General features: G+C 41.1%; 1 protein-coding gene across 1 annotated transcript; it reads right to left on the minus strand.

The window, feature by feature from the left end:
• Positions 1–2557: 2557 nt before the first annotated feature.
• Positions 2558–19315, minus strand: RUVBL1 (RuvB like AAA ATPase 1). The gene is made up of 11 exons (XM_065642558.1): positions 19101–19315; positions 18324–18410; positions 17589–17721; positions 13433–13584; positions 12034–12123; positions 11054–11203; positions 9776–9839; positions 8382–8580; positions 7097–7199; positions 3385–3476; positions 2558–3120 (listed from the first exon to the last, which is right to left on the minus strand). The coding sequence occupies exons 1-11, from the start codon at positions 19239–19241 to the stop codon at positions 2961–2963; spliced, it is 1371 nt and encodes a 456-aa protein (XP_065498630.1). The 5' UTR covers positions 19242–19315; the 3' UTR covers positions 2558–2960.
• Positions 19316–20208: the final 893 nt, after the last annotated feature.

Genomic DNA, 20208 nt, shown 5'->3' on the forward strand with positions numbered 1-20208 from the left:
GCTTCCCCCTCCTGTGTATTTTGAGATCTTGTTTTCCTCCTAAAGTCAAGTTCTGCACCTGCAGTCAAGTCTGAAGTTACAGGTACCATCAGTCGCGGAACTGGGGTCGGACAGAACCGCCCGTTTTCAGCGTGTGGCACCCGAGTTCGCTTCTTCCTCGGTCTTTACGCGCTCTCCAGGCTCTGGCAGCCCGTCCAGCCGGAGTTTTACAGAGGATCGCTTGTTTTACTACTTGTGAGAACAGATATTTCTCCCCGGTTTTACAGAGCTTGAATTTTGATAAAGAACACTTGGTAAGCAAAGAAATAATGGGTTTGCCAAAGGAGAAACAAAGAGTTTCTACCTCCTCTTGCCTATAGTAGGCGGTGGGAAGGGCGGTGTGAAGATCTCGGTATTGCAGGAGGTCCCACCCTTCGCTGCCCTGGTCGGTCTTTTGCTGCTGCGCGAACAAAGAATTTCTCAGTAAAAAGCCAACGCCATCAAACATTGATTGGGACTTGGAACAGCTCCGGCATTCAGAATTATTCAGGGCTTATTCTTTCTAAATCAATCAGCTAGATATTTCAGGAAAACTCAGAAAAATCGTACTTATAAATACTGACATTCATCATTGCCAGGAAGGACTTTCAAACTGTGACAGGACAAAAAGGTTCAATTTTGACCAGGCGGTGGCTGAATTCACTGGGTCTCTCTCGGTCGTACCACAGCACTCGCAGAACACACCGTCCTGCTGCAGTAAAAAGAGATTTTAGAAGCGCTGCGAAAATTAGTCTGATGGTAATTGCGACCTTTGTTCTGCTGGAGTCAGTAACAGAGAGGGGCTTGAGGTTTGAAAGTACAGCTGCTTCTTGGCCAAAAATATTCATGGATAAACTAAAAAACATTCATTAAAAATCTCTTGTCACTATTGTTTAGTTGCAGACAAAGTAGATGGATTATTTAAAATACAAAAGCTAACTGGGGCTGGCCGACAGAGTGCTGAATTTTACTTTGAAGAATGGGACAGGTTTTTACATGGCTGAGATGGTAGAATGTGATCAAAGCATCATTAAATCCAAACCATCCAGCTCTGCTTTCTGTTCCCCAGCAGTCTCCGCTGTCCAGTCCATGGTTTTTGGAGTGGAAAAATCATGGGTGATTTCCACAAACAGCTCTTGGGTGTAAGGAGAGACAAACCTCTGCAGCAGCTGAGGGTGAGGACAGAGGTTTTTAGCAGTTGGATTCCTTTCCTAAGAAGTTGACGACCGAGCTTATGCGTTAGTTTTGGAAGTGAGAATTCTGCGATTTCACTAGGAAGCTTTTTTGTATTTGACACATAGCAACTAAGCCACGTAAATCTATTTTCTCTAAATAGGCTATGGCTCTGTGATTGTTTCAGCTTCTCTAACTACCAGGAACTCTTAAAATAAAACCTCTCAGGACACCAATTGAATACCAGGTGTTTTTCAACTCCCCCCACCCCCCTTTTTTTTAATATTAAAAAAAAACACCCCAAAAGCCATTGCCAGTGTCTGCCTCCTGTAATCCTACCGCAATTGTCCCAGTGTGCGGAACCGCTGACCGGCCGTGCAGGACTCGCAGGAGGCTCAGTAGCTGTGTGTATGTTTGGTACTTGTCAGCAAGCTCCTCATTAACATGTCTGATGAGCTAAAAGTATTAATTGCAAACTTATCTTCTTCACTTTGCAGCTGCTAAAAAGGGTGTTTAAAACTGGGTTCCTGTGACAAGTTACTATTTCTTCCCCTCCCACTCTACCCTAAGAACTACGCTCATTTAAGTAAGTGTACATGAAGTTTCTTAAATCACTGAAGGTTCTAATGAAGAACATGAGGTGAGTTATTTTATGAAGCTGCTACATTTTTTTTCCTGGTTCATCTATGTACAGATTTGTATTTCAGTGTTACAAGGATCTTAATCTTAAAATCATTTATCCTCAAGGTGCTGTGAAACACTCCGGTATCCACGCTCTACAGAACCAGGAAGCACATTGTGTGAACAAGAGACTAAGGCGAAGTTCATACGAAGTCTGTGCAGAGCAGGGCTTCAGACCTTAATTATTGGGTTATTCTTTTCACTATTGTTCTGCTAACTTTCACTTTTACGTGTGAATACTCATACATTTTTAGTTTGTGATTTTTTTTATTTTTATGTTTTTCTGATCCTAGGTGATCAATAAAGTGGGGGCAGAACATTGTGAAAAAAATGGCTGACCATGACGGACAGTAATGTTTTTTCAATCCGCCTTGTGAAAACACAGAGAAAGGGTAAGTTACTCTGGAAGAAAGGCTTTAAAGAGGGCTATTATGTATTTCTGCATTCTCCCAAGACACCCTCAGAAAATAAAAATCAAGACCTACCAAAGAGTAAACACTTTAGAAAGGTCCAGTTACCATTTCTTTCCTTTGCTGTAGGTCTATTTTTATGTTGCCAATCCATTTTACTCATGTTTGGCTTTGTTAATTCCAACCGATGTACCTGTTTCTTTAGGCAGGTTAACACCCAGGGCAAACGCAGGGAAGCTTCCAATATTTGTGAAATTATTTTATTATAAAGCACTTCAGACAAACTTTGATTAAAAAAAAAAAAGGTTCTCAATCTGTAAAAGGAAACTATCTTAAAGCAACATTCATAAAGAAAATAGACTGTTCTTAAGCATCAACTTTAGTTAGAGCTCTTCTGTAATGAAGTCTAAAGACAAAACTGATGGGTCAAGAGCTATTAATTTCATATCTATACTCATAAAAGGGAGACTAAGATGTTACACAGACATTGCGGTGCATCTTATTATTGATAATGAAACAGGAACACTTGATCGCTAACTCTGGTCTGACAAAGCAGTCCAACATTTAAATATTTTTCAGTCCCCAAAGAGACAAGCCATTAACATTTCTCATTCAGTAATTAAACGAGCCCTGGGTGAGGGTTAACGCCACTTCAAAGCATCTAACGCGATAAACTCTTTATTTCATGTACTTCTCTTGTTGATCAGCCAAGATTTTTGCTGAGGATTTGGCATCGTAGAAGAGTTCATTGATTTCTTCAATGTGCTCTTTCTCGATGCTGTCTTTGCCGTTGATCTTGGCCAGCAGGTTGGCCGGGGTCAGTAACTGCACAGCGTACCTGCGGTCAAACGGGGAAAAATTACAGTTCGGTGCAGCCCCGTGGACTGAATACACGTATAAAAAAAATCTGCAAGACCCTCTAGCATGTACATTCTATGAAGGAGGAAGGAAGAGGATCACGGTTCTTTTTTAATGTTAGTATTGTTCTTAACAGACCACACGACTGTACAGGAGAGGGCTGTCTCACTTCAAGATTGAGTTATCCTACTGTGTTTTGAGACCCGGTCGTGTTTAAGAGAAAAGCCAACCCAGCTCAACTTACCTTAAGGTTGTCTTGGTACCAATTTCCCCTAAATGGTTTAGAGATTCTTCACTGATATTAATTCCTTCTGTCTGAGCACGAAGTTTTATGATCTGTTGGGATGAATAAGCGAGATAGCAGCCCAGATTAGCAAATGAGCACGCTGTACTACTTAGTTTAGTACCTGGAAACTGTCAGCTTTGAGCTGAGACGTGCCGTAACACGAAATGGCCTGGAATTAGCCCAGTGTAACTTACCACTAAACTAGGATTTGTAGAGTTTTAAGTCTTCGAATAGGCAAATACAACATCAAAAAATGGATGAGCACAAAAGGCAGGTAAAGTAACATGTCTGGACCACTAACCCTTCCTGACAACTCTGCGTGGTTAGCAAAGTCTGTCTACTAGTAAGGAGCAGAAAATAAGAAGTTATACAAGAAAACAGAAGAAGTCTGCGGGAAGCGGCAGCCGGAGTCTCGTGGACGGCTACACCCGTTAGTTACTGAATTTTGCAGCATATCGCTGCAGCTACACAGCAGAGCCCTCCAAAGAGCCCTCCAGAAAGCGATGCCCTTCCCTTAGCAGCTCGAGACACAGTTTTTATTCAATTGACAAGAAGATAGTAAAATAAATCAAAAAGTTACTTTCTATGATTCACCTATTCCGGCAAGAAGAAAAAAAAAAAAAAATCACTGAGAAGAATCTAATCTTTCAAGAACAGTCTCAGGCTTGTACCAGTCTGAAGATCTTTACAAAGTTGGAGAGCAAGATATCACCAATAAGCCTGAGCATATAAAGCTGTAACAAAAGTGGCACAAGTCTCTCGGTAGCCCGTATTACCAGCTGAGTGATAAGGGGCAGACTGGATAATGATGTTGTGTTGTAGTGCTGAGATAACTCTGGAACTGCAAGCCTCATATAATACAGGTATTTTTCACTTTGGCAGCTTTGTAAACAAGATATCAAGAAGCGCTCGTTTAAATTAAAGCCATAAAAATGTGCTAGGGGAGTCAGGGTAGGGAATGGAGTAAAAGAGAGGGGCTAAACGGCAGGAAGTTTTGCTCAGATATTAATACTGAATATTGGCAATGCTGCTGCAAATTCCTATTTAAATTTGAAGATTTTTTTTCTATTGTTTAGATCACTCAAACATCACTTTCCATTAATTTAAATACTGGTACTTTACTCTTCCCCTTCTAGGAAAAAAAAAAAAAGGGTATCTTGAATGCCACATCTTTAACAACTTTTTAAAAATAACTTTTTATCTAGCAATGGGGTAGAACCTTCCTGAAGGATCGGGGCTCATGCCATTAACCCAGCAAATACGCATATTATCAATAAGTTGCTATAAAATAGGAAAGGAAGTGTTTATACATCAAGAACAAAAAGTCCCAGTTATAACCTCTACTATCTAACAACAGGCACATATGCAAAGAAGTTTGATTACAACAATACCTGACTAGAATACGGATAAAATTGAATTTCCTCCCTGTTCTGGTTGCAGTAAGGTAACTGTGGGTCTTGTTCTCCCAGCAGAGCGACACATCAGGATTTCTACTTTATCAACACAAAGAGAAATATTCTGAACTGCTTATGAACAAACGGACAACTCTTGTGCTGGTAAATCAATTGTGAAAGGCCCAGGTGAAGAGTCTCACACAGAAACACCAGCAGTGAAAACTTCTTCCTGGTGTGAAAGAAAAATTTGAGCAAAAATAGAGAAATTTATGGACATCTTATTTTTAAACCTCCTCAACTGTATGTAGTTAGAAACCAAAGTGAAGTATAATAGCTCCTCCTCTTCTCCCAAGAGGAGTCGTCATTCAAAAGTCTTACTTTAAGGGTAGATGAGATTATATGACTGTAGGAACGTGATTTATGTGACATAATGTCTGGATTCTGTTTTTAGCTTTAGGAAATGCTACTGCAAACACTCCCTTTCCTTCACCCCTGGGCAGAGTGGAAATCGCAGCACTTACCCAGCTCTTCAGAAAATCAGCAGTTCAGAAACATGCTCTTTAACAGTGTATTATTTGCACGGTAATACAGCACACTAGGCAGGTATTACACATAACAACCTTAACAAAAAGTAACTCTGAGTACATCCCGCTAACTACACAAAATTCACATACAGGGAAGTCCAGACAACGGTCTCTGACTCTCCAGACTGAGTAAAGGTCACACTTTAAAATTTGTGTTGTATACAAACAAAACATAATTGTACTATTAAATCACCAGGCTGCTTTTACTGTAATCTATACCATAATGCTTTAAAATGCCCTCTTAGGTACAAAAAAAATCACCCTGAGAGTGGCTCACAAGAGCCACATGTGCAAAGCCCCTCAAACCAAGTGAAATGAAGCTTTTCATCTCCGTTTATATTCGATAAATGCCTCAGCTTCACCTTGGCACGTATCCAGCAGCAGGAGACTATTATCTCATGACAACGCTCTCCTCCATTGACACTATCTCTTAAATAATACAAAGAATTGACATGATATACCATAATGCCTTCTGCATTGTGTCACTCCGCAGCATTGAGACGCTAATGAGGGGGATCTTTGACACGAAGCATCGTAATGGACCCAAGTATTATAATCGATACACAATACAGTGTGATGGCCCCACAGGAAAAGTTTCAGGCATTCAGAAGCGTATCTCTGCAACACTCACTGTGCTTACATTTCCAAACTTGACTAGAAGCATGGAAATCCTCTCAGTTTCAGGAGACAGCTCTAGCAGGTTAAAGCTACAGTACAGAGCACGGAGGGACAAATGCAGCGTGTGAAGTTGTGTTCCACAATCCCTGTCATCCCTTGCATGGAGGAAGAGCCCGAGGTCTGGGACCAAAGGTCCCAAAATGTGACACTTCATCTCATACTGACTTCAGTTATGGGCCCCTCATCATAACAAGGACACTGAGGTGCTGGAGAGTTCAGAGGAGGCGACAAAGCTGGTGAGGGGCTGGAGCACAAGTGTGATGAGGAGCAGTTGAGGGAGCTGGGGCTGTTCAGCCTGGAGAACGGGAGCTGAGGGGAGACCTTCTGATCTCTGAACTGCCTGAAAGGAGCTTGGAGGGTGTTGGTCTCTTCTCCCAAGCAGCAAGTGATAGGACAAGAGGAAATGGCCTCAAGTTACACCAGGGGAAGTTTAGGAAAAAAAAAACCTTCCCGGAAAGGGCTGTCGGGCATTGGAATAGGCTGCCCAGGGCAGTGGTGGAGTCACCATCCCTGGAGGGGTTTAAAAGGCACTTAGACAAGGTTCTTATGGACATGGTTTAGTGCTAGAGTTAGGTTAGATTATGGTTGGACTCTATGATCCTGAGGGTCTTTTCCAACTGAAATGATTCTATGATTCTATGACTGAAAAAGCACTACCCTGCTGGAATGTGCAAACTCTATGGAAAGCAAATCTGTGCAAGAGCAAAGGTCAGCTAACATTTCGTGCTATTTCACGCAAGTGAGATGCCACATTTGGCTCTAGATATACTCCCCACTACAGCTCATCAGTGAGTGGAAATCAGAGGGATTGCACACAGATTTTAACCACTTTACTGGAAGCGGTTACTCCAGCAGCATGCATTTAGGAAGTGGTAAGCTTTCTGGCACAAACCCTGGTGACCACAAAGTGTCAAACAGCTCTATAGGAGCAGAATATTCAGAGGCAGAGCAGTCATCTCAGTAGATCAGAACTCCAGGGACTTTTTAGAATTGCTCTTAAAATGCTGCGCATACCTGCTTCATTTCTTGGGGTGTATACAGCATGGTTCGGATGATCATCACTCGGTCCAGCAGGTCCAGCGGTATTCCATGAGGAGACACCACGTCCTCTGTGCCTCTACAGGAGAAACCAAACAGGAAGAGATCAGATACTAGTCTGAGTTCAGTAAATTGATTTTACTAAAATCAGTTGTGACTGCACATCTACTAGTTTACAATTCTTGTGTCTTCCCATAGATACACATTCCCCAGGTAGAGACAGGAAACATTCTGAAGTTCATACTGGACAGCCCGAGGGAAACAAATACTATTTCTGGAGCTCTTAAACATGCCACTCAAAAATACTTAGAGGTGATGCTTTCCTTCGTGTTTCCCTGCACTGTATTACAATACAGCCTTATTTAATGATGCCGTTGCGAAGAGAGCGCTGCAATGTCCACCTTAAACATTTCTGAAGGGCTTATCACCTTCACTTCTAAGCAATGTAAGCAGAGAAAGATTAATACCAGATGAGCCACTAAGAGGGAAAGGAATAGCTGGCTACACAGCTGAAGTAAATCAATTTACAGAGTAGCAATCACTGCTAATGACAGTTTGTTTAGACATAATTAGACCTAGACCACAAATTAGCAGTAGGACTTAAGGAAGAATCTGAAAGAGGAGAGCACTTTTACTGAACACGCAAAGAATGCATTGCGTGGGGGCAAAATATTGAAGTGGAGACACGAACTGGAGTGGAGATTAAAAACAAGTTAGTTGGCAAGACTGCAAAATCACAAAAAGCCAGACCAACAGAGTAGGAAATAACGAAGGGTAGGGAGATGCTGAACATGCTGTAACAGTGAGAACAGGAAGCTTAAATCTGATGCAAAGAAGACAGCGAACAGCAAAATGATCCAGAAGCAGCAGGAAACTGTCAACGTTAGAGTTTTGTAGCCCTGGTGCTTTTTCATGTCCCTAATGTGCAAGCAACAGATGTGCTGAGGTATCTAATGAGAAAGGTAATTGTTACAGATCACCCAGGAAATAAGACAATTCAGAAGCTGTTGGAGAAAGAGGGATGTGTCAGTGGAAATAAAAGGAGGAATTCCATTCTGCTTTAACTCAGCCTGGCATTAAGCGCTTGTCCCAGTGTGAAGCTCACAAGCGGCTCTTGAGTACTAACACCTTGTAACCCAGGGATTATCACGGTTGACAGTATCAGAGACAAAAGCCTTCAGATGATAACTCTGCTGATACAGTTAATTTCTAAGGTTCATGGACAAATGCAGCCTGGAAAATTCAACTTTAGACATCATACCTGATAATGCAGTTTCCGCGATTGGAAGCAAAGATGACAATAGGGGAAATGGAAGATTCCAGCGCTCGGTGCAGGTATGTGAAACACTCAATATCCAACATGTGAACTTCATCTACAAAGAGTACACCTGGGACTAGTTCTGCGATGCCCTGATCAATGTATTTATTTACCACCTTATTTATCTCTCCTCGAAGTTTGTCTGAGAACGAAAAGAAACAGTTAGTTGTTCTGCTGGTGAACTATAGGTCTGTATGAAAGACTTTAGGTGAGTAAAATTCTTTTTGAATTTTTTTTCAAGGTTTGGAATCTTACTACCACAGGGAAAAGCATCTGTGACACTAAAATTCTGTGGCATTCACCACTGTATTGGGGAGACGTCTGTGCAGACAAATATTTCTAAACTTGTAGCACTTAACTGGGGTACTCTGTCCCCTCACATGGCCAGTGAAAAACTATGACTTTGGTGGGTTTGGGGAGTTTGGTGGGTGGGAAGTCAGTCAAACTTCAGTTTAAAACATGAAACTTAACGAGGTTTCCAAGCATGGCTGAGAAGAGCGTCACTGAAAAAATAAAATACTGCTACTATATTTCAGCAAAGAAGTTGTGTTTAACAACAACAAAAAAGGGCTACATAAATTTCTGTGAACAGATGGATCTCAAAGCTATGCAAGATGTTACACTGATAAATCTGACATTAGAATAAGCAAAGTGACCTCTGGAACAGATGAGATACTTCACAAGACCACCATTCCGGTTGGGTATTGAAACAGACTTTGATCTAAATTTAGATGGTCACTTACTGAAACATCATTTCTTTCAAAGCAGAAAGGAGAATAGATCTTTCTGCAGATTTTTTTTTCCCCAACAATCTGTGGGTACGAAGAGCAGCAGTGCACTTAGAGCAACAAGTCAATACACGGCTGTTATAGAGGTGTCTAAACCAAAGCAAGGCTGGAGTCTTTAGAAGCCGTTTTTCTACTCTACACAAGTTCAGTGTGGTTGCTTCTCATAAGCATGCGTCCTAACGACTTATTAGATTTGTTTTGTTGTTCAGTTTGGCTCTTTGTGGAAGTGTGAAGCTCACACTGTCTGGCAGGAGTGTTTTGAGAAAGGGGACGGCACTTGCATTCTCAGCCGTTTCTCCCCAGCACAGGTGCATATAGCACAGTACGTATTTTATCACTCTGTGTGTGAACCGATAACGTGTTGTACTGTTTCCAGCCCTTGCAATTCTAGCAGCTCTATCACTGCTTTTTGAAATCAGAATATTTATGAATAAATATTATGTAGGCATTCATTTAGAGATGGTACATGAATAACCCTATTTTTAATCACTTTCTAACTGGTAAATATACAGGTTGTGTTGGTCTAAAAATACCACACAGGATTCATACCAGTGATTTCAGTTTTCTTCGGCTTCATCAACTGTCCCATCATAGAAAGGATGTCTTGCCCACCCTGGGAAAAGAAAGTTACAGATCGGCTATGAGGTCTTGTAGTAAACACATACCATGAGAATTTTATAAACCAGGAGTTGGTTAAAGAAGTTGTTTCTTTGATAGTTTATATCAGCAGTGGTTGATAATCTGTCAAACATTAGGTCACTTCACTGCAGCAGTATTCTAAACGTAATCATTTAGCTACCTCCTCACCCTTTCTTGAGCCTCGGTCATTTCCAGAACATAAAAAACCAAAATGAGGTAACCGCTGTTATAAAAATTGTCACAGAGAAGCTCTTAAGGAGTAAAATTCTCAGTGAACAAGAGACTTGGATTGCCTGTATGCACAGTGGGCGTTTAGCCTGTAAACATAGCAATGATTATGCTGAGTTTTAAACGTTTTGAACACCTTGATTTTTATCCTGTAAATTATTTCGTTGGAAAAAGGATGTTTATTTTGAAATGGAGTAGGTATAAGGGCTTGTAGTATCATACTGTAGAGATGCCAAACTTTAACCAAAGATACTATATTGTCAGTGGCTTTTGTTTATGACATAGATGGAGTTCCCTCAATAACTCTATGTTAAGATACGGCAAGGAGTAATTCTTCCATTTTCTGTTTTTTGCTGCAATATGTTTAGAGCTGTACCGAGAGTCACAAGGGAATTTAGCTAGAGGTTATGAAACATTTCTGAAGGAAGCAGAGACATCAACAAAATCCACAGCTGTCAAAAATACTAAAGTGACCTTTTGTCATAGTGCTTGCAGCTTCCATTTATGGCCACAAACCCATAAACACAAAGGAGACTAAATTAATTTGTATGAAGAACTTTTTGATAAATAAAATGACGCCAATCTGGCTGCTGCTACCTCGCACCTGTAGGCAACTTTCCTTCTGGAGAGACAGTCCTAATCTCTTTTCCTGGTCAAGAGGAGCAGCCCACACTGCTCTTTTTCTGCAGGGGATGGGGCGCAACGGTGGAGGGAAGGGGAGAGCTAGGTCTAGATTAGGCATTAACTGCAAAGGTAGCAGATCCCAAATATCCATGTTGCTGTTCTCTGTAGTGTTGGGAAAGACTGGCCTCCAGGGGTAACACCTACAGCTGTTCCTATTGTGGAATCTTCGAGAGTGATTTAGGACAGCTCAACTTTCTACTTCTTGATTATTCCAGTGACCATCACATCTACATCAAAGAACTTTTCTGTAAAGGCTTCATCTGCAGAGTCAGATACCTGAGGTCGAGCATTGGCCACATCCAAGTCATGCAGGGTGACATCCTGAATAATTTCCTTTTTTTTGTGCACATCACCCTTTGGCAAGGGAACATACTCTTCAGCTTCAAGGTCAAATTCCGTAGCATAGATATCACACCTGCCTTGCCTCTGAGGAGAAGCAAAGAGAAACCCAGGTATAGAATAAGTTTCAGTGCCAAAACCTTGAGTGACATGAACTTGATAAAGGGCTTAGTTCACAATTCCAGTCCTGACAAGCTTCAGCTGACAATTCAGACATCCTACCCTGCTTAGTAACAGGCACACCCTATCTACTGATCAAAGCTCAAAAACTCTGTTGAAAAACACCTGATATTTTCAGTTGTAAGAATATTCCACTCCTCTCACTTTCTTTTAACCGTATGTAATTCTTGCTAAAGGACAAATCCAGCAGATTAGCTAGAGATTGGGAGAACTGTTCAAGACTCCTTTGTAGGTAGGTGATTTATTATATGATACAAAATATTATGCTCATCCATTAAACAGCAAGAATCGCTGTACACTGCTTTCTAAATCAGATATGAAAAGAATGCTAACTAATGCAGTATTCCCTTCTACGTGTATATATCTTGTGGAGAAAATACCAGAGCGATAAAAGAAAGATTAAATACACTGCACATGTCAGCCTGAAAATGGCTAAAGTTGCTTTGGATTTCCCCTCTTCCCTTAAAGATGTCTCGATCTTACAGAAAAGAAAACTCATCCAGACAGCATCAGTGATAGCTTCCTCGCCAGATGACCTTAATTGTGAACTAGATGACCACGTTCTTTCAGTGCAACAGAGAATTTTCTCTCCAGATAAGGAAAACACTGGGCTCTTCTTAAAACTTCCACGTAACCATTTCACGTCAGTGAAGGTTAATAAACCGGAGAGCCTTCTGACAAAGGCAGAGAAAGATCTGCAAGAAACACACACCGGCATCAAAATGCAGAACTTTTACCTTGACGGCTCCACTGTTTGCTTCAATATAAATAACGTCACCAGTTTCCACTCGCTCCTTCTGCAAGCTTTCAAATATGCTGGGGTCCAGCTGGAAACAACCAAACATCGCAGTTGGTCAAAACAATTCCATATTGTTATGGTAATCAAGGAAAAGAAATGTGGTCTAAAGCTCACCCTCACCAGGCAAAATTAAACTGCAACTCCCCCCAGCAATGCCTCTAGGATTTTATAGAGCTGTAACACTTGGGAGTAGTGATAGAGAATAAATCTGGAAGAAGATGCAGAGAACTTACTTTCTTACCAAAAAGTCTGCTGTCTGAAGGAAGTGACGTTAAGTGCCAGAAACGTAACGATAATGATACCAGTTATTATCACAAAATATGCCTTTGTGTAATGCAACAATATATTTATACTTAGGAAGCAGCACTTCTCTCACTTTCTAGCAAAACTTTTATTAAAAAATCTGGCTATAGCATTGAATTATGCTACTTAATTTCTTTTTTTTTTTTTTTAAATCCTCTGTGGAGCTGTGTGAGGGAGAGTGGATGTGGAAAACATTAGATGCTTTTGTTTCTCTCAGTATGTGTTTATTCACTTTTGCTCTGCATTTTCTTGTTTTCAAAATGAACAAATGCAAGATGATACTTAACAACAGAGACAGCTTTCAATTCTCTCCTGCTCTGACAGGGAAATTGAACAACATGGACAGAGACTTGTACAAGAGAACAAAGGGGAAGTGGGTCTGAGCTGGCAACGTACCAGCTTCATTTCCAGTTCTCTATCAAATATTCACTAGAGCATATTTCCCCATGTAGAAAGAAGGGATGTGACAGAAAGAACAATTTCTACCGGAACAGACAGGATTTCCCAAAACCATCCTCGAAAATTCAGTTGAGAATGAGGAAAACAAAAACGAGACCTTTCTCATATGTTTGTTATCATGAACGTGAATTTATAGCCAGGGTCAGAGCGAGCGTATCACAGACTGAGCCAGATCATAGCTCAGATTTCCAACTCTGCCAATTTTTCTGTGGTACTGGTAATGCTGCAAAACTGAACTAGGATCTCTTCCTGCTTAAACTCCCCTTTAACTTGTTGAAGATGTACAAGTGTGTGCTGCCAAGCAGAAAAATTACAGGGGCTGCTAACTGAGCAATGGGCTTATTCCCAATTTCAATTAGTAGGAGACAAGACTAACATTCTAAATATTCTACATAAAGCAGATAAATGTACGCACTCAGGAAGAGGATAAAGTTGTCTAGCAAAAGAAAACAACCTCCTGGCATCCCCGTTCTACAGAGACAGGGATCATGAGCTTGAAATGGAAATAAGTGCTAAAAATAAAAGATGCAGACCTGAAATACTTACAGAAATTGTTGAGTTTCTACCATACATACCTTCAACTGTTTGGTTCCTTTTGCAGTTTTGAGTCCTATAATTACGTGGCTGATGGTTTTGCCATAGCCCCCCATAGGATTTTCAGTCTCGCATGGAGTGAGTTCTGTGACTTCTCCTTCATAAACCTCCTTGGTCTCTTTTATCCTCAACCCTGCAAGAAATTCAGAATAGTTTCAGTACACAAATCAATGGCTGTATACACTCAAGAGTCTACGGCATTACTGCCAACAGAATGTAACATATTATTAGGCTACATGACATTTAATGGTTGTTATTTTTAAAAGTAAAGATGAGTTATTGCTCTGTTCTTCAATATTATGTGAGAATATTCGTCCTGTGTCATCAGAACGGAAGTTCAGCCCAACTTCTGCCCTGCAAAGCAATTTATTACACTCCAAGAAATTATTTTCTTCTGTTTGTTATTATTAGTTCTTGAAGCAAATGTCAGTATCCTCTCTCTTTTCCCTCCCCCAAAGAGAAGATTTGCTTGATTTGTTACCCGACGCTGAAGTCAAAGAAACAGATTATCTTCTGAAACTAGTGACACTAATATAACTGTGAGTTTTAAACAATTTTTGGACCATCAGAAGAGCCAAAGTAAAGAAAAATACAGGAGAAAAAAGTAACTTCATAAAATACTTTACATTTCAGCAACTGAATTAAAAATGACAAACTGATTACTAGGTATTCTGTTAGAACCTTGTAAAAATTAAGAAAAGGTTAATGTATAACTTAAAAATTTTTTTCAAGTGAATAGGAGGAGGTGAGATAAATAAAATTTAGCAGAAACTGCTACAATGCTACTATTTAAAACTATTTCAAAATAGCTGACCATGACATCCTTATTTTGTTGGGTTTTTTTAGACAGTTGAGCAATCATCATCATATCTGAGTATCTTTTATTCTACACACAACTATTGTAACTAACTAAGTTATTTTAAATCGATGAATAATACAGAGCTGAAGTGTTTTGGAGCTAGGCTGTTCCAAAGAAAACCCACTATCATCACCACCACCACTACAATTATGCAGACGTTCTAACTACATAAAAGTTCAAAGAAGCCACATCTGAAGAGACTATATAAAGTATTTTATGAGACACACATGCCATACCAAAAATAATGAATGGGCTGTAACAAGATATAAGGAAGTCATCCTGCCCAGTCTGAGGCTATTGGGACTTTATAAAACTTTTCTTGTTCCATAACTTTTCATTTTGCTTTGAAATAGATCAGACACTTCACCAGTAATCTTGAGTTGCTGATAGGGGAATATAAAGAACTGACAAATATGAGTCTGTCTCCCTCTACTGGACCCAAATTAAGTCCAGGATCTGAAATGTGAGAAAAGGTTAATTGTATATAATCTAAGTTCTTGGTAAGAAATGTTTCCTTTCCTTTATTTAGCTCTACATTAAAAGTTCTACATAAAGTTAATTTCAGTATTTTTAAAAATGTTTTTCAGGTATGCTAAAACATCGGACAAAAAAAATTAACCTTTGAGTTCTAAAACTGATCTAGAGAAGGCTGCATCACATAGGCTGCATATCCAAGGAATGTGAAGCAATATGGGAATCTGTACAGTAAAACTGCTGTGCCGAGAAGTTGACATTCACAGGTTTGTTTTTCCTTTTTGTTTTGCTTTTAAACTTTCAGCACCAGCCCTATTTTGCTCTGAAAAACTGGAAGCCCATTTGTGTTTGGGGTATATTTTGTATGCTGCTAAAGCACATCTTCCACTTTCATTTCATCTGAAATGAATCCAATTCACATGCTCAGAGTCTGCTCCACAACACAAACCAAAGCCAAGTCAGTGAGGACAATCTAGAGATTTCCTTCAAAATCTTGCCTCTAATCTAAACTAACGAGCTCATATAGATGTGTCTGTAGAAAATATTTAGTTGAACATGATCTGAACAAAGATAATTGATGCTTTGGACCTGCTGCTGATTATCCTTTGTTGTCAAATTAATCTGCATGTATCAGCTACAAACTTCATTCTCGAAAGAGCTCTTACACTTCAGCAGAGACATTTCTTAGTTACAAATCAGAGACACGAGCCCAAGAAGGTAATTATGGGCTATTTCATGCTTTGATTCCATAGCACTATATGGAGTTAAACAGTGCTTGTTTGATTTACTGGCAGTTACAATTTGGAGACCCAGGGAATAGATACGCTATTTAAGTGGCCATTCCAGTAGTTATTTTTTACTGCGACTGAGCTCTAACATTAGCTACTGTCATCATCCTTCCAGCTGCTAATGAGCTCTACACAGGATTTATCTCTCTGCTGAAGCTTTTTTAACCCGTGCAACAATTCCATCTTCTCATTTCCCACTCTGTCCTTTTATGTTTCTTAAGTATTACAAACTCTCCTACACCCCAAGCAGTACTTGGCCAGGAGACTGTCAAGTCTGTTATTATAAGACTCCCAACAATAAAAATTCTGTCAACTCTGAGCCATTCCAGTTTCTTCCCACAGTGACGGGTCCAAACCAGACAGATTCTGTTTCCAAGAAAAAAAACGTAAAAAATTGATGTTAACGTCCCTGATCATTTTTATAAATTGAGGTGGCTAAACCCTCTGAAAGTAAAATGCACAAGATGAGCAATAGATGATGTGTACAGATCCTGCTAATAAGGAATCCTGCAACACCCCCCCCCCCCAAAAAAAAATTCCAACAAACAAACAAACAAAAACCCCCAAAAAACCAAAACAAACCACAAAAAAACCCCAAACCTAAATGAATACTTTAGGTACTGGTTGACATATGAACTGAAGCTTCTCCTGCACCAAGTCACAGCTGACATTGCACTGTGCATACAAAATTTTATAAAGAAAAAAATCAACAAAAAACGTACCCTTGTAAATTATTTATTTACTAGAGAGGGAAGCTAAAGCATAACTGAGATTTAAACATGATCGGAAAATGTTCCATTATGAGAAATGGTGGTTACTAGTCCTTTAAAATATTTCAGAGGGTTTTTTTCCACACCGATTAAAATATTCAATAAAGGTTGTGTTATGAAAATGTGACATGGAATTCAACAGAAAGGAATAAAAGAAGTTCCATCTTTCATTAACACCAATATTTGTTTAGAAGTGCCTCTCTGTTGTCATTTGGGGAATGCAGGGAACTAACAATGTAGCTGGCTGTTAAACCTTCGGGAGTTAAAATACCGCTAGCACTAGAAATGACAATACGGACAGCACAAGTTTCATCTCTTGGTTCAGGTTTCCGAATCTCTGACAGGGACCTTCATCACATCAAGGAAATTTTGCAGACTGCTCAGTCTCTGGCTTCCCGCCCCCAGGCCCTGCCAGATTCATGGTAACCAGAAGACCAGAGACTACTGAGAGTTGCTTTCTTACAAAAGACACTGGAATACTTTTGTTTCATTGCAGAGCTGAGAGACTCCTTCACCTCACTGCCACCAAATACTCAGCTGAAGTCCAAGGGGAAATGTGGTGCAGAAACCAGGAAAATTAACTGTTAATATGTTCAGTGCTAAGATCAGTTAGACTATCTTTAGCCAACCCTCTTACAAACAAGGGCCACTTCTAACTGCATTTATCAGCTGTCAGCAGCGATCATATGAGAGATTTTAGATACTCACTGAGGTTCTGTTGCAAATTTAACCAATCTACATCAAGCTCGTAAAAGCACTCTAGAATTGAGGAAGACATTAAATTAAACTATTTGTTTTCCTGGCACAGAACTTTCTTTGTGCTCGCTGGAATATTAAGTCAGGCTAAGATGTCATTTGGGAGCTCCTGATTAAGATTGTTTCCTTAGTAGGGTGAAATCACTAAAATAATAAAGGAGAGCATTTTCCTACCTGTAAGTATTTCTGCTAATGTAAGAAACTAAAAGTAATTTTTCTTTCAGCTTTATTCAGAGTCACAGGCAAAACCAGGAGAATTTGCAGTAGAATAAACCATAATACAACAATTAAATTACGATTTATAAACAGTAAACCTGACTCCACTGAGTGTGGTAGAGATTCACTAAATCAAGATCAGCACTGAAAAAAGAATATACAATAACCTGAGAACCACCATCACCACTGGAAAGTTTTTCCTTTTTAGGTGACTGGGAAAAAGTAAAATAAGTATAATGCTAATACTTAATTCTTCTGTTTTTCTGAAACTTACCAATTGCACGTCGGAAGTTTTCCATTAGAACTTCTGTTTTCTTGATCTCGGTGGAATAGACCTCACTTCCAACCATAGGGCAAAAGGGAACTTTACTTCCCAGTTCCTGAGCAATAGCTAAAGCCAAAGCAGTCTTAAAACAAACAAACAAAACAAACATACATTAATTTTTATTATAATTAACAAAGGATTCTTTCTGCACAAAGTTAACTTTCCTCATCACACGATCTTCCATATATCAACTATCAATTTAATATTAAGAATATTCTGTCTGACAAATATTTCTCGCATATAACTGTCCTCCTCCGAGTTATAGAAACGAGTTATAGACACATATAAAGTGACTTTTATCAAAGACTTACGAAACACCTTAAAGAAACAATACTGGGCATTTGAATTTGACATCTGATACAAAAGCAGAAAACCTTAAATAGCGTTGGAAAAAAAATAAAGCAAGAACTATTTAAGTTTTTAATATAAAATTAGCTCCTAACACTCTTTTTAAGGGACCATATTATCTATGTGTGCCTGAACACACCACTGGATTCTGCCAGTGTTGATGACATGGCAAAAATCGAAATAGAGAACAGGAAACCATGTCAATACGCTGACGAAAAAAATCCCAGTAGATGAAAACACTACGTAAGCACTACCCTAAAATGGTTTTGATAACAAATTAAAATACAACAAGATTTGGGAATACTTTATTTTGTATCGAAAAAAGAATAATAATACCTTGCCAGTTCCAGGAGGTCCTGCCAACAGCACAGCTCTGCCAGCCATCTTCTTGCTTTTGATCAGTTCCACTATAATCCCACAAGCCTACAGGTTAAATAAGTATTTACATTGTTAACACAAGTATTGCTATAGTATCTGTTGTCCCAATCTCGCTAAAAGTGTTTAGAAATATTAGGTTTTGTGAGCCCACTAAAAATAAAGAGGATTTCAATTTCACGCACACAAAGAGGGAGGCAAGACCAGAAAAAACATACTTTCTACTAAAATTTTAGATGACAGAAAAATTAAAAAAAAAAAAAAAAATCACGGACAATAAAACCCAACCTAAGAGCACAGACTGCTTTCCCCCTCCTGGAGTTGCACGTGTATATAAACGTTTAAAAACAAAGCAGGAAATGAATATTTGACTTTCAGAACGCCAGATCAGCACGAGCACCCGTCCAGGGGCGACACCGGCCTGGAACGGAACCTCCAGCCCACACTCGCACCAAGTCTCCGGCCTTTCGGTGGGTTCCGTTGCCTTTGACACCCCAATTTCTACGCCTGAACCCCGGGAGCCAGTCCCTGCCTTCATATAAAAAAGTAGCGGCAGGAATAGCAGTGATTAACCCCCATCGCACAACACAGGAACGAGCCCAAGCAGAGACTTTCCCTCACCAACGGCGCTTACAAAGCCCCCCAGCACAGATCGGACCGGGTCCCCCGAGGCCTCCGCCTCAGGTGGGGAAGAGGCCGCAGAGCCCCGGGGGGACCTCGGCCTGCCCCCCCGCTCACCTCCCGCGCGTTCTCCTGCCCCACCAGCCCGGCCCCCGCCGGCTTGGCGGTGCCGCTCTCATCCAGCCCCAGCCCCTTGACATGGCTGTGGGCGGCGACGCGCTGAGTCTTCGAGGTGCTCTTCACCTCCTCGATCTTCATGGCGGGCCCGGACCGTCCCCCAGCCGCCCGCTCTCCCCACACGCGGCCCGCGCGTTACCAAGGCTCCCGGCGCGCGGCCGCCTCCCGCCCGCCCCGCCGCACCATTGGCCCTTGCGGCGGCGCTCTCGATTCTTATTGGACGCGGTGCCTGCCTGTCACCGACAGGGTGCACCTTTTCTTAGGGTCCGTCCGCTTATTTCCGTGTGCGACGCCTGCATAGGGTCCGGGCGGGCGCGGGCGCTGCGGTGGAGATGGGCCGGGGGGAACTTTGTGGGGACTTTGTAGGGGGGCGAGCACAGGTCCTCCCGGAGGGGAAAAGAGGCTTTTCCTTGTTCGGCAGGTTCCTTGGTTGTAGCGTGGAGGGTGTTGGTCTCTTCTCCCTAGTGACAAGATGAGAGGAAATGGCCTTAAGTTGTGCTAGGGGAGGTTTAGATTGGAAATTAGGGAACATTTCTCCCCAGAAACGGTTGGGGGGCATTGGAACAGGCTGCCCAGGGCAGCAGTGGAGTCACCATCCCTGGAGGGGTTGGACAGACGCGGTGATGAGGTTCTCAGGGACGTGAGTTAGTGCCAGGGGTGGGTTAACCGTTGAACTCGGTGATCTTGAGGGTCTCCCCAACCAAAATGATTCTGTGACTTATTGAGTCTGTTTGGGGGTTGGAGGCAGCACCTCTCCCCACTGCTGAGGCAGGGGGAGCTCTGGGTGTCCCCCGGCTCGTTGGGGTGCTGGGTGCCCTCTCCCCATCCTGGGCCCTGGGGCTGCCCAGGAACCGTGAGCAATTATTTCTGACAACCTCTGCTGCCTCTAGCTTGCAAAATTAAGTTGAGGCTTTAACACATGCTGTGCTTAGAGCATATGTTCCTCCTGAGCTTTGACCTTCTGAAATAAGGAAAAATACTCCACTTTCTCAGCTGGGAGTTTGATTCCCTTGCAGTCCTCACCCTTGTTTCCCCAGGTCTGTGACTC

Source organism: Caloenas nicobarica, chromosome 11 (genome assembly GCF_036013445.1).
Source record: "Caloenas nicobarica isolate bCalNic1 chromosome 11, bCalNic1.hap1, whole genome shotgun sequence".
Taxonomy (NCBI): Eukaryota; Metazoa; Chordata; class Aves; order Columbiformes; family Columbidae; genus Caloenas; species Caloenas nicobarica.